The following is a 14,382-nucleotide window of genomic DNA, read 5'->3' as shown; positions in this document are numbered from 1 at the left end:
AAACAGTCCATATGGCACTTCATATTATGGTTTGTATTTGAGGTATTGTTCATTTAAGTGTCTTTGACACTTTCAACTAGGGAGTGATACAAAATACTTACAATGAAGGCAAGGAAAAATCAGATGTTTATTCGCCAGTCTTCATTTATTTCAGTAACAGTGAGACTGACTGTTCCTCCCATCCCCAAAGCTAATTTGAGGATTGGCAGAATATGAGTTTTGATTTTCCCTCAATGCACACGTGGATTATGGTATCTCAGATTCAGAAAATTGCTTAGGGTTAATGATATATGCATGTTTCATTTTAGCTACTGGATTTCCATCATGGCTACTCAGTAGTAGTACACAAGTAGGTGAGAGGAAAACCAAACACCAGAAAACTTGTACTGAAGTTACTTGTGACACAGAATTTTCTTGAGACACAGATCATCAAAAAAAGGAACATGAAAAACTTAATTGTTTAAACCTTCTGCAGATTTCTTTGTGTAACAACTCAAAAGAAAATGAATTTGCCTGTCTCAGTTTCAATCAATGCCCAAATATTTCATTATTAGTAAAAATTAATAGTTAAGAATAAGGCCAGGGAAAGCCAAAAGCCAAAATGTGCATGACCTCAGCAATCAGTTTAATGGTAAAACAATACATATTTTTGGAAGTGTTTTTGTTTATTAAGGTAACACTTCCCATAAGCATTCATGGTTTGCAATCTTGAGATTGTTTCACAGACAAGAAAAATACAAACACAACACAAAAAACCAAACACAGCTCACAGGGGAAAAAAATACACAACTAACCACCAAAAGCTTAAAAGAAAATGCCACACACATTACACTTGTATACAAACATACACACACACACACCCCAAAGAAAACAAAAAACCAAAAAGTTTAATTCATGACATGCGTCGCACAGGGAATCCCAGTCGTTGTCAAATACCTTCAGCATGGTCATGGACATTTTCATCAGGGATACGTTCAATCTGAGTCTCTACAGACTCATCCCAAATGGGTCTGGTGTCAAAGATGTCTTCAGGAACTGACTGCTGAGTCTCACTGGATGGCACATTTTCAATAACTGAAACTTCTAGGGCGCTACTGCTTTCATCATCTGAAACTAATTCTTGTTCTCTCTCTGACTGTGTGAGTCTCTCCACTAATTTAGAAGCTTCATCACTAATTTCTTCAAAGAATTCTATGGAGTTTTTGTAAAGGTCAAAAAAATGTTCCTTACTTTCTTTTGTGGGACTAAAAGCACTGCGGGAGGCTGTGGTGCTTCTGCTTTTAACTGGCAACCGTGATGAAAATACCTTGGGTCTTGCTGTTGCCTCATCTGAGTCTAGCTCAAGCTTCATCTCTCTCTCCCTCTCCCTGGTCTCTGCTTCTGCCTCAGCATAACTCCTAGCTTTTATTGAACGTTTAGTCTTTGGGTCCACAGGAATACTTGCATCAGATTCAGATTTACTTCGGCTATCTTGTTTCATAGGTAGTTTGCTTGTCATGTCAAGAGCTTTGGGCGACTCTAGCTTGCGGACAGATGTGTCTGTGTATGTATATTGTTGTTCAGCTTTTTGGAAAGCTGCTTTGACAGGAATTTTAGACTTTGGTTTTGCTTGGTCATCTTTTGCTTCACACTGCAAACTGTCTAGGAAGCTGTCTGTGGGAAGGCTCTCATTTTCCGATTGTTGCAAGGATTGCGATGCAGCAGCAGCTGTTCTTACAGGAATTTTGGATTTGCTTTCACAAGAAGGCACTCTCTCCATTAGAGCAGTAGGGATTTCAATCACAGATCTCTGTTCCTCTGGTGAAGAGTCTGGGGACTCATCACCCTGTTCAGAACAAACTAATCTAGTGACTTTGGAAAAATCTAATTCATCTTCTAGTAAAGACTGCTCAGGAGAGATAGGGGAAGGCACCTGACTGCTATCAACCATGTCAGTCTCCGTTCTGGAGAGGGGCTCAGCTTCAGAGGCAGCAGTTTCTTTCTTTGGTGATTTTGAAGAAGCTGAAATACCCATTTTAATCGGAATTCTGGATTTAAGATCTGCTTTTGTGGTGCCTATGCTGACACCTTCACCCATCATTTCTTCTGATTTGTCACTAGACTCAGATGCTGGGGGTGAATATTTCAATGTATCTTTCTCTTGTATATCCAAGTCCTCTGATTCTGAAGGTGAAAATGGATCTGGTGAGCTCTTCAGCTTAGAAGATTCCACCTCTGCTGCTTCTTTCACTTCTTCAGATAAAGAAACTTCTTCCTGAGGCTGCTGCCCCATTTGGAAGAAGTGAAAGCTTTCATCTGGATAGTTCCTTTTGGTCATGTCTATGGCTCCACTTCTAGTCATTTCAAACAACTTTCCTTCCTGAAAAAGAAAAGGATTTTGTTCACTAAGTGGTGTCCCTTCTTCAGTGGGTGTTCTGGCCGGTGTTGTATCAGGCGTTGTGCCTTGTGATCGCCTGTCTACCATCAAGCCAAATATCTTTTGTTCCTCTTCTTTCACCCGAGCTTCAAAAGCTTCATCATCTTCACGTATTTCACTCCACATGTCAGAATCCACATCAGTTTTAGTGATGACGACTTGACTGATGAATTTCTCTGTTTCATCTCTTATATCCCCAAGGGCAGATTCAGCCGATTTTGTGGAATCTGATGCTGAAGACCCTTGTGATAATTTCTGAAATGCATCCTCTGGTTTTGGCTCTATTTCCATATATACTTCCTTAGAAGAGTGATATTCACTACCTGTGTCTCTGCTGAGTAAAGCTTCACCAGTCTCATCTTTTCCTTCTTCAATAGAATAGTTTTCCCTAGATAGCCGACTTCTACCAGATCCTACCTCACTTTCAGAGTCAGTAAAGAAATGTTCAGAAGACACATTTTCATAAGGGCTTACTATATAAGGAGCGCTACTTTCAGCAGCACCTGCTACACAACTTCCAAGTTCCACTGTTTCAGTGGTAAGGGATGAATACTCTGGTAAGGGTTCCTCAGCATTAATAGCTCTTTGAGATGTTTCAAAATCTGTATCTGCTTTTCCCAAATCACTTCCCAAAGCAGAATGGCCAGTGGTATCATCTTCAGGCAGTTTGCCATCTTGTGGTACAGAGTCCTCAGTGGCACTGTGCCCACAAGAACTATCATCTACTTTCTCAGACACAGCTCCTGTAGAAATGAGATCTGTGTGTGTTAACAATGCAGTGGTTTCGACATCTTTTTCAGTAGTATCATATTGCTGTAGTGTTAGTGAAGACTCAACATGAACTTCTTTTTGAGAACTGTCACCAATGGAATGACACAGAGTACCCCCAGATTGTGTGACTGCGGCATTGGGACTAACTGTCTCACTGTCATCTGCACTATCACATTTTGATTCATCAGTTTCTGCTGATACACAACCATCAGAATGACAAGTGCCTGATTCTCTTGTGGAAGCCTTACAGCTGCCCCCAAGGATAAGTGGTTCCTCTTTGTCATCTTCTGCTGGCTTATCCTGGTCTGCTTTAACTGCACCTATCCTGACAGAGCATTGTTTTGAATCAATGGGTTGGAAACCTGCTTCGTCAGGGCTAGAACTGGAATCAATACTGGATGGTAATGGTGAAGGTGGCTGCACTCGGATCACAGGCTCCATTAAGAGGCCTGAGTCGGCTTCTTTTTTTAGCTGAGTCAGTTCTGGCTCACTTTCTGAAGAGGAAGAACTTTTTCTAGGTTCAGCTGCAGACATCACCACTGTAGGTGTATCTTTTTCTTCTACAGCTATTGACTCTGGTTCTTCAGCTTCACATGCAGCTTCTGAATCAGCAACTACAGAAGATTCATCTTGCTTACAATCCTTTTTGTAATCTCTCTTCTGTTTTGCTTCTTGTTCTAATTCATCAAACATTTTGATTTTGGTCACCATTTTAAACATCTCCTCTTCAGGGGTGAACCGCTTCTTTGGTTCACTTTCTGAGTCATCGTCTGCTTCTTCACTGACTTCAGGGATCATGGCTGACTTTGGTATGTTCGACAGTGCCTGCGAATCTGCTGGTTTAGGTGTGATTTCATAGCTAATTTCTTCAGAACTAGGAGTTTCAGGTGAAAGAGGACTTTTCCCTGAACTCTCCATGAGGGATGTTTGCTCTAGACTGTCATCATCAGCACTTCCCTCAGGGTCACGGAGAATCCTGGAACGCACCGATGCCAGTTCTGGGCAGGTTTCTCCTTTGCTAAGAACAGACTGAAGAGGACCCTGCCCCAAAATACCAGCCTTCACTGTTTGTTCTACAGGGCTACTTTCAAGGGAATCACGGCAGGGAGACTCTTTCATAGGACTGGGCTCCAAAGAATCAGGCGTTTTGTGTGATGAGTTATCTTCTAGCACTGGGCTTGCTTCCAGTGAGTCTTTATGACTTATAGCCAAAGAGTCATCTGCAACTGGGCTAAAGCTTTCACTATCATGGCTAGCAAGTGAAAGTTCCAATTTCTGGGGACTTCTAACCACAACACGGCGTTCACAGGTTATATCTTTTTCTTTCTCTAAAGCAGTGTCATGTGTTTCAGAAGACTTAGTTAAATGTGCAGTGGTTCTGGATTCTTTATCCCTGCTAATATCTTTCATAATGGAAGCTGAGCTACTTTCTTTAAGTTTATCAGCCTCTTCTTCAGAGGCTGTAGGTACAAGCTCTTCTGATACATGCTCAGAATGAGACTTACTAGTCTCAGTAACAGCATCTAGCTGTCTTTCAGTAATACCTTTTTCATCTTCCTTTGGAGAGAGTTCCTTCGGAGAACATGTTTCTGCTGTTGTGTGTGCTCTAGCTGCTCCTTTAGCTTCTTCAATTTGCCCATCAGTTTTCTTTGGTGAGAACGAAAGGCTTTCAGGGCTTGTTTCTGGAGTCTCTGCCAGACCCTCATGCTTATAACTTTCCTCAGAGCTGATCTGAGGGGTTCCGTCAAGTAGGCTACCTGGAGAATCAGCCACACCTTCGTGTTTAAGGCTCTCTGAGCTCCCATCGAAAGCAGAACTTTGCAGAGAAAGAGCAGGAAGGAATCCATCTTTCACATACTCTGTGGGAAAAGCAACACTGAAAGGACTGGTCAGTACTTGCTCCAAGTTAAGTTCTCCCTCCTCTGTCACTGAAAGGTGTCGGAACTGTTGGTATTTGTCATTATCCTCCAGTTCTTCTTTAATGACATCAGAAAAGTCTGTTGAGGTTTTTCTGTCAGGGCTGATCTGGAAGTCAGTATCTCCTTGGTCATCAGAAGTCCTGCCCTTCACAACCGCTGTATCTTTGGCACTTTCATCATCAAATACTGGAGGGAGAGGTTCAATTGGTTTTTTGCTGCTCTGCTCTTTTACCTGCTCTTTACCTACAGCTTTCTTGGTAATTTCGACAGTAGAAATCGGTATTTTTCCTTTTTTTGATTGTGGCTCTTTCTCTGCTTTTAATATTGTGCTTTGTTTGTCCTTCTGTTTGTCTGTCTTGTGGCTTGATACTCGCCTCGTTTCACTTTGTGAAGAAATTGTTTTTCTCCGGGTTGTTTCCTTCTCGGGGAGCTGTTGCTTCTGTTTGACAGATTTGTGCTCAAACAGTCCAGATATATTCTTGGATGGGTCTTGACCTGACTGGAAGGCTTTCATCAGTTCACGAACTGACATGGTCTCTTCAAGTCTTTCTGTCTTAGAAGAAGGTGAAACAGGCGGTTGTGCTTTGTGTGCTGCTGGTTTTTTGACTTGTACTGGTCTTTTAGAAGCCTTTTCAGCAGTGCCTTCTCTTGTTTGAATTCTGACAGGTAGTTTTGACCGTATTTTTTGTTCGTCTTCCACTCGTTTCTGAAGAGCTTTAACTTTATCTTTTATAGAGCCAATAGGAGTTTCCTCTATAACAGGGGATACAGCTTTAGCCTCAGGAGCAGCTGTCGGTGTTAAGCCAGGTTTCTCACCTAGTGACTCATCTGAAGTGAGCTTCGTTAGTCCTGGTTGTTCTTCTCTGCTGTGCATCTTGCCTTCCTTTTGCTTTTGCTCATCTCTTAATTTTGTCCTAACTGGCTTTTTAATTTCTAAGGCTGGCTTGTGCTGCTCCTGCAGACTTACTGTTTCAGTTGTTGGAGATTCTTGTCCTTCTTTTTCAGAATCCCTGCTTATTACTACAGCTTCAAATCTCTCTTCTACCAAGTCTTCTTGTAAGGCTTTTGGCTGTACCTCATGAAGAGAAACATATGTTTTTAAATCCTCTGTAAGGTAATCTACCATTCCTGTCATGTCTGCCTTCTCCATTTTTGTTGTCCCTTTGTCTACCCTGACTTCTACACAGGTAGGTTCAGTGACTTCTAAAGGAGCATTTATTCTGGCCTCTTCAATTTCTTCATCACTGACAATGACCCATTCTTCTTCTACAAGTTCTTGTTTGGAAAGTGACTTCTGCAAATCATGTTCTTCTCTGGTATAGGATCCACCTCTCAGAATTTCATTTACTTTCTCTAAGTCTTCTTTCACTCTTTCAACTATTTCAAAAGGCTCTCCTGGCTCTTCCTCAGTGGGTTTTCCGAGATCTTTCACTTTAATGGAGCCTGATTTATCAGAAGGATCAGTTGTCAAGATGGCAGTCATTTTGATCAAATCTTGTTTCATCTCAGAAACTTCAGACAACAGGTCTGGACTGGCTAGTACAGGGACTTCATTAACCAGATGGCTTTTCAGGATAGATGTTTCTGTAGATTCTGTCTCGTCATCTTTGATGCGAATGAAAAACATTGAAAGTAAAATGGAAATCAAGAATAGAGATTGGAAAATGTAATCAGGACTGAAAATGACAGTCTTTGGTTGCAGTGGTAGGAAGGTCAACAAAATGGGCCGGGAATGGTGGATCCACAAGATCTGAGGGTAAAAGAGCAAAGCAAAGCTAACGGGAAAAAGAAAAAAAAAAAACTGAAAAGGAAAATGGCAGGAAATAACTTGCTTAACTTTATCAATATAGCACAACCACACATACATTATCAAAGCTGTAACAAACCAAATCAGGACACCACTAAAAAAAACCAAAACAACAACAACAAAATTTAAAATTAAAAACAGAAGAAACACAGTGAAGTTACACAAAGATAGGCATCTCAAGATTGTTCAGATGTTACAGATCAATGTTCAAATAAAAATAAACAAGAAAAAAGGGGGAAAGCATTAGAACTGATTGAAAGTCGATTTCCTCTAAGAGAAAGCCAGTGTTAGCAAACTGTCAGAATAACATTGGGTTAACATTTTTTTTTCTTAATGACCAAAATAAAAAGTTGAAAGTAATTCTGCAGTAATCTAAAATATGATCAAATATGTAGAGATCTGAATCAGCTGCAAACCGGCATTTCATCTAAGGGGATTTCACACCTAAACAATGAAACAAACATTCTTTTGTTTTAAGAGGCATGGTCCTTTCCTTGGAACATCCTCATTGACAACTAATGAATTGACTGAGGAAAGAGAAGACAGAGAAGAAAAGGAGAGAGAATAAGAAAAAACTGTGAATCAACTCAGAAGTGATTTCAAAGTTTTAAAAAATGTAATGTATGGCAACCAAAAATCAGAGACAGTCACACTAGACACATACATACAATTCATGTAAGGCAAGTTATTTCCATGCAAAGCAAAGGTGTTGCAAATGCTGCTGGGTATGTAGCTTCAGTTAAAAAACAACAGCTCTAAAAATTAATCATATAAATTAAAGATACATGAAAACATTGTAAAACATACTGTGGTGAAATATTTGTTTAATCTGTGCAATCAATATACAGTAAGCTGGGTGTAGGTAGCTCCCATTATGCCATAACTGCCTGCTGGGAATATTTAATTTCAGGAAGGACTACTAGAAAATGTATATTGAACAGAATGAAACATTGGAGGACTGAAGCAAGTTATGAACAGAATGCAATGCTTAGAAATTTAATTGTACATTTTTCTCTTAAAGGTACTACATCACATAAAACTTGACACATTTCCGCACCCCAGTCTAAAAGTCAAAGTGGTAATGCAAATAAGGAGAACCTAAGCAATACATAATTATCTGTATTTCTTTGTAAAAAATATCCATTTTGCTACACTACTCTCTTGTGTGAAATGAATGCTAAATTATCATGCTGTACATTAATTATAACCAGACGCTGTGGGTGATTATGGTGCTGAATATTTGGTGCTTTGGTGCTGCTGTTTTTAGTGTGAACTGTCTAGTGCATACTGAAATGCTATCTAGTAATTTTATAGATTTGTAATACATATTTTCATAAATATCAAATGGATAACTATCTCATTGGCCAAAGAGTCAAGTTAATTAGGCTGAAGCAAAGAAGCTCTAGTGGGAAGAAAAACGCCAGTACTAGCCAAACAGTGTGTGGCTGGTAGCAAGAATGCTTGCCGGGCTTCTCTGTGGCCTAGCTAGTTAGCAGAATGACGAAGCGGCGGTAGAACTACTACGAGAGAAAAATAGGAGAACTCCTAAACTGTCCGGAATGGTCAACAGCTGTCAGTAAATGCAGCTGGTAGAGTGCAGGACAAGGACCTTTTAGGAGAGGCAGCGTAGTCATTAACATCCCAGATTAGTACTCTTCCCTGCCATGTTACAAGCTTTTGGATACGACGTGGTTGGCCTCCCTCACACCTGCACGGAAGTGTTTCTAGCTTGTATCACAAAGCTGTTATTCTGCCAAGGAAGGCGAGTGTAGCAGAACTGACTTGGTGGCTGCTCTGTCTCTAAACGTAACTTTGAAAACTAAAGCGCAAATGTTTGTTTCTGAGAATACATCTTTAGATTAAGTAGAACAGCTGAAACAGAAGACGCTGATAAAATCTTCCCGTTTATTATAGTGTTCTGGAGGTTTTGTTGTTTGATTCTATCACTTGTTTCTTTTCTCAGTGGAAAATTGTTTTGGATTCAGCAGCGTGGATCTTGAAACTAAGTACCTCTAACTGCTAAGCTCTCCTGGGTCATGTTCTTGGCTTGCCCTCGTTCTTTTGGATTCTTCTCATGAGAGCTGTTTACTTGTATTAACTCAGACCAGGAAGGAACTGACTCTACGGCCGACTGGTAAAGTCTCTAACACGCTTTTCAGAAACACCAGTTCTAATCCTGGTTCTGGCTGAAACCTTTAAGGTCTATTCATAAAGGTGAATTTGGCAGTATTTTGACATGGGTGAGATTTTCTGTGTCGTCTCATAGATCCATTTCCCTTTACGTAAATAATTATTCCCAAACCAAGGACATGCACATGTGAGTCCTAGTTCTTACTGAACAGTGCAACTACTGGGCCAAAAAATCAGTCACTTGTATATTACCTCACTGCAATTAAAAGTTATTTAAACTAAAGAAGACCATTAGCAGAAGTATAAGGGAACTGGGCTAAGTGCCTGAAAAGAAGTTGCTTGGTTGTAAGTATATTTTCCAGCAATTTGGATATCTTGATGTGAGCCTTCTCAGTGGTCTTTAAGCAGGCACTTGTTGGTCTCTTTCGTGATTGTTAATTATACTTTTAACGATTCCTGTGAACAGTGTGTCTCTCTCACTCTCCTGCTTGCAGCTGTTCTACATAATTCTCAAACTAATCCTCCATTAAGCCAAAGGAAGAAGTAGCAAAACTAAATTGCTATCTGACTGGTATTTTCATTCATCCAGTGTAAGACTCACCAAAAATTCTAGCTCTATGCCATGTTGAATTCAGATGAGTCTGTGACAGCCACAACTGAGCAACCTCACCAAACCTGCATCCCGCCACTTTCCTAAGCGTGGGTGTACTGCTTTGAGTAAATAATTATGTGGCAAGGGGAGCATTCAAGCCCTTTTTCATCTGTATGTTTTACTGTTCTGTTGAATTCACCTCCCATTTCCCATGGCCAAGGTGAGTCATGGGGCAACTGAAATTCCACTCTGCTGGCTATACTATGGTGTGTCTTTTCCACCTTGATGAAATTGGTCATCCTGGTGTAAATAATAATGAATTAGAGCAAAAATCTGATCCTAATAATGTTGCTAGTCATGGTGAATACTATTTCCCACCACATTATTAGCTATTTTGTCACCCTGATTAGTTATTTTATTCTCTAGATGAAGCATTTCTTCTTTAGACAAAGGAGGTTATAGGGGAATGATCATGCGTTTGATCTTCAGGATCACGGTGCTGTTGTCTTTCCAATTAAGACATGTACATAGTACATCAAGAATAAATAACCCTCAAAATGCAATGTAGAAAAAAAGGCAAGGCATTGCACTTTAAACTGGAAACAAGACAGAAGTCATTCTTTTCCTAAGCAGATTTAAGAAATCACTGCATTTGAAAACAGTTCTTACTAGAGATACTCTTCAGACTGAATATATATTTGTTTGATTTGCATCTTCATTAAAGGAGATCTTTGGCATTGTGAACCACTCACCCTCAGTTTCGAAGAATAATGGCCTGATTCTGTATATACAAAGGGTATATATGCTGTACCAAGCTTAACAGTCATATTTCCAGCCATATTTCACCACAGTAAAGGGCAGGGGGGTGGGGAGGGAGAAGGGTTAAACAGCCTGATTACTTTGGACAGTATCACTTTTTTGCATGGTTGTATTTCATGAGTTTAATGAAATACATTGGAGTATTAATTACATTTCTATTGAAAGTGATACTGTCATTTATCTCAAATATGAGGCAACAACGTGTGTCAACAAATGGACAAAACAAAAAAATGGAGGGATGAGCATTCATACAAGCAAAATAGCAATAGCGGGATCACTAGGGATGTCAAAGGAAAGTAAATGCTTAGATGAACTGTTTTAAACTGTATTACTTGTTAATTTATACATTAAAATGTATTTAATTGGATAGCTGCTTTGGTATTAAATTGTTTTCTATTACATTTTTAAAGTATTGATGTTATTAGCAATAGCAGTTAAAGCTTAGCTCTCTTTCATGCTTATCTTTATTCTTAACCATCTTTCATACAAACTGCATTATAACATTTTCAAAAAAAAAAAAAAGAAAATCTTACTTTTTTCTGAAGTCATATCAACCTGGAAGAGAAAAAAGGGGGAAATTTAAAAGTTAGAATATAATCGATGTATATAAAGTCACTAGTGAAGTAGCACAGGTTGAGTCAAATCCACTAGATATATGGAGACACATAGATTCATTGACTTAAATGGAACCAAGAACGTATTTAAAATAACGGTAAAAGCATGCCTTAACTGATTTAGTGTTTCTAATAACAGAAAAATGGTTACTTTGCTATAGTTATGGTCAACAGTAGATGCAAAATGTTGCAATGTATTTTCTTTAAATGCGACTAGCAGAACAGAGGACCCAGACTTCTGTATTACTGGGTATCTTGCTGCATTGTTCTTAATTTATTTCTTCTGTCTAAAGCAAAGAAGTCCAATATGGTCATCTGAAGGCATATGTCCCATCTGGAAGGCAACTAGTATGCTTTATACATAGCTACATTGTACATACTCATTCTGAGATCGTGATTTGCATTTTTGCTTCTGTACTTTGTGATGATGAAAAGCAGGTGTAGAAATGACTGCAGACTTGCTACTGCCTGAGGCAAGAACTAGGACTTGATGCCACTAATAGCTATTGATACCTCTAAATGGAAGCAGTGATGGCCTTCAGAGGCCATCTTCTTGATTTTTCAGAGTGTATTCGGGTACAGATTGAAAAAGCCATACAATTTTACTGTCACTCAAAAGAAAACATAGCCCTTGCCAAAAAACATGTAAAAAAATGCAATGTCAGACTATAAAAGTTCAAGAAACAAATTTTTGAAGTTGCCTTGTAGTGTGACCTTTTTTCAATTCTGCTAGCACAATCTTGTGTCCACACAAGCAAAAAAAGGTTTTTGTTGTGTACATTTGGATGTGCAAAGTACACAAAGTTAGAAGTAGCACTAAACATTTAATTTCCTATACAAACTTGTGGTGGTAGGATGACGGCGAGGAATGAAAATCAGCTATGCAGTACTGTTGATACAACATACTGCATATGTTAAAGCCCCCGAGATAGTTGTTTAGTAGGTGTTGAAAAGGTTTTACTTGCTTAAAAGTATTCTTCGTAAAGATAAATGCAATATATTGTCTCAGTTAAGATATTATTAATTTTTGCTTTTCCATAAACTGAAAATGAATACAAGTAAATCACTGGCAATACTTACACGTTCATATATGCCTTGCAATCATTTAGGCTCATATTATTAAACTTCACACTCAGCAGCGTGTATTACAGATCCGTAATAGTACGAATTCCTCTGATGCACAGATCGCCCTACATGGTAACCTAGGATCCCTAGGATACTTTAATTCCCCTTACTTTAAGTTCCTCAAAATCAGTCTGCAATTATTTCAGCATACTAATTAATATTATTAACGTAAAAATGAATAAAGTAAACAAAAAATAATTTAAAATGGAAGGTGTTTTTAGCCATCAATGAGCTTATCTTTCTGTGTTTTAGTTTCTTATATAAAAACATAAGAAGTCATCAATGTTTGGAAAAATAATTTTCCAATATCCTTTACGCTGCTTTTACAGAGCATAGATTTGTTAAAAACAACTTTTGGGGACTTCACTGGGAATGCATAAACATTATAGAGGCTAAAAGAATTAGTTTCATGCTTTTTATATGAAATTGAATGATTACCTGATAAGAAATGTTACCTTCTGAATGAATATAGCGGGAGTTAGCTTAAAAACTTTGGCCATATTTTCACTTGACAGTGCCTATATTTCAGCACTGAAATAGGAGCGGTAAATATTTCTGTAACAATAATAGGAAACAGCAATCCATGCAACCAAACTTCTGAACTCTGTTTTGCAGTTCACGGAAAAGATGTCCACCGTCTTTGGGGAGCAGGCTATTCTCACAGTGCTGGCACTCTTACTTGTTTCCAACAGCTGAATATCATCAAAATGTGGGGATGCTTTTCTTATGTTATTCACTCATGTAGGGGTCAGACCTTAAGAAACATCTATAACTGCTAGAATGGGGCTGGGAATGTATGGGGGAGTTGGCCACATTTCTCTATTAAGATGCAATTCAGTTTGTGCTAAAGATGAAAACTCTACACCTTTTACTTGGGGTAAACTTACTTGTAACTTCTGGGTTAACACTGATTCTGTACTGGACTTCAGTAATCCAACTCAGAAATCTGTAAGATCCAGTCTATTGGATGTTACAAATGGACAAGATTTGTGAATTGCAGCCCTTTCAGGCATACAGGTAGCGCATTCGATTGCAATCTGGTCGCAGACTCCCCCCAAGAGTGGGGAACTCACTGATGGAAATAATTGTTGTATTTAGGTCTGTTCCTCTGCCTCCGTTCCCCCCTACCCACCACCACCAACTAGAGGAAGCACATTCAGACCGTGCTTAGGGGTATTAATACAAAGTATACTGTGCCAGTGATCTACTGGTTCTGAAGACTTTAGACAAGTCTAGTAGCAACCCTACGTTATTTTTAAGATGCGGGATGGTTCTCAGAATCAGAAAAACCAATCCCATTCCCCCTGCAGAGAATAAAGCTTAAAGAAATACACTTGTATGGCTTATTCTTCAGCAAAATAATTCTTAAATTATTAAGGAACTGTTTTGAAAGCAAAATGAACTATTATACACCTCCAAAATCAGTGCATCTGAATCAGCAGAACTTTAACGTTGGGAAAGTTAAACTCCGTAAATTCCAAAAATGAGCCTGTGCAAGATCCTTTTAAGTGCACTCCTCTTCGTTGTTTTTGTAGCACTGAACTAATGATTGATACGCCTGTTTCACAACAGATTTAATCTTCCAAGCTATATTTGTTAGTTGTATTTTAGTAGTATGCATAAGCAATAACATGCTGTTATAGCAACATTACCTCTTCTTCTTGTTCTTGATCTGATTCTGATTCCTTTCAGTTCCAAAATGCCATGCAAAAAGAGAAGGGGAAAACAGAGCAGGCAAAATGCAAATTTTTTGGAAGAGAGTAGGAAAACATAACTTCTGACAACATTTAACAGAAAAGAAGAAAATGCAATACGTTTCTGCAATTGATTTCTTATGTCAAAAAGCAGCAAAACTAAACTGTCAGTTTAAAACACAAAAGGCTGCAGAATCAAGCAAATTACAAACAGAAAAGTTGCTTCTGGGTGTTAGACTTCTAGTGATCCTTATTTGCACCAAAACTTAAAATATATACATGCTTTTGCACCCATAAATTAGCATGAATAAATACTTAAAATAGTTAAAGTTAAAATAGTTGAGATGTGTTATTTTTAAATTATACAGAAATGCTATAATAAAGATTATATTATATGCTAAAAATGCTGAGAAAAAATGAACACCAACAGGCAAGATTTTGGGCAAACAGCCTAAATACACTCCTAAAAGGCATGCAGCTCTTAATCTAACAAGG

General features: G+C 38.7%; 1 protein-coding gene across 1 annotated transcript in view; it reads right to left on the bottom strand.

Annotated features, from left to right (window-relative positions):
- The window catches only part of LOC104083885 (ankyrin-2-like), a gene marked incomplete at its 5' end in the record, with an annotated part of 31,640 nt that extends 17,762 nt beyond the window's left edge, over positions 1–13,878 (bottom strand). Inside the window, 3 exons of the mRNA XM_009587541.1 lie at positions 937–6,711; positions 10,988–11,009; positions 13,846–13,878. Coding sequence (XP_009585836.1) covers positions 937–6,711; positions 10,988–11,009; positions 13,846–13,878 — 5,830 coding nt within the window. The remainder of the gene's footprint in view (positions 1–936; positions 6,712–10,987; positions 11,010–13,845) is intronic.
- Between the last annotated feature and the right edge of the window lie 504 nt (positions 13,879–14,382).

This window comes from Fulmarus glacialis, unplaced genomic scaffold (genome assembly GCF_000690835.1).
Source record: "Fulmarus glacialis isolate BGI_N327 unplaced genomic scaffold, ASM69083v1 scaffold18341, whole genome shotgun sequence".
Lineage (NCBI taxonomy): Eukaryota > Metazoa > Chordata > Aves > Procellariiformes > Procellariidae > Fulmarus > Fulmarus glacialis.
This window is presented reverse-complemented; position numbering and strand designations above follow the sequence as displayed.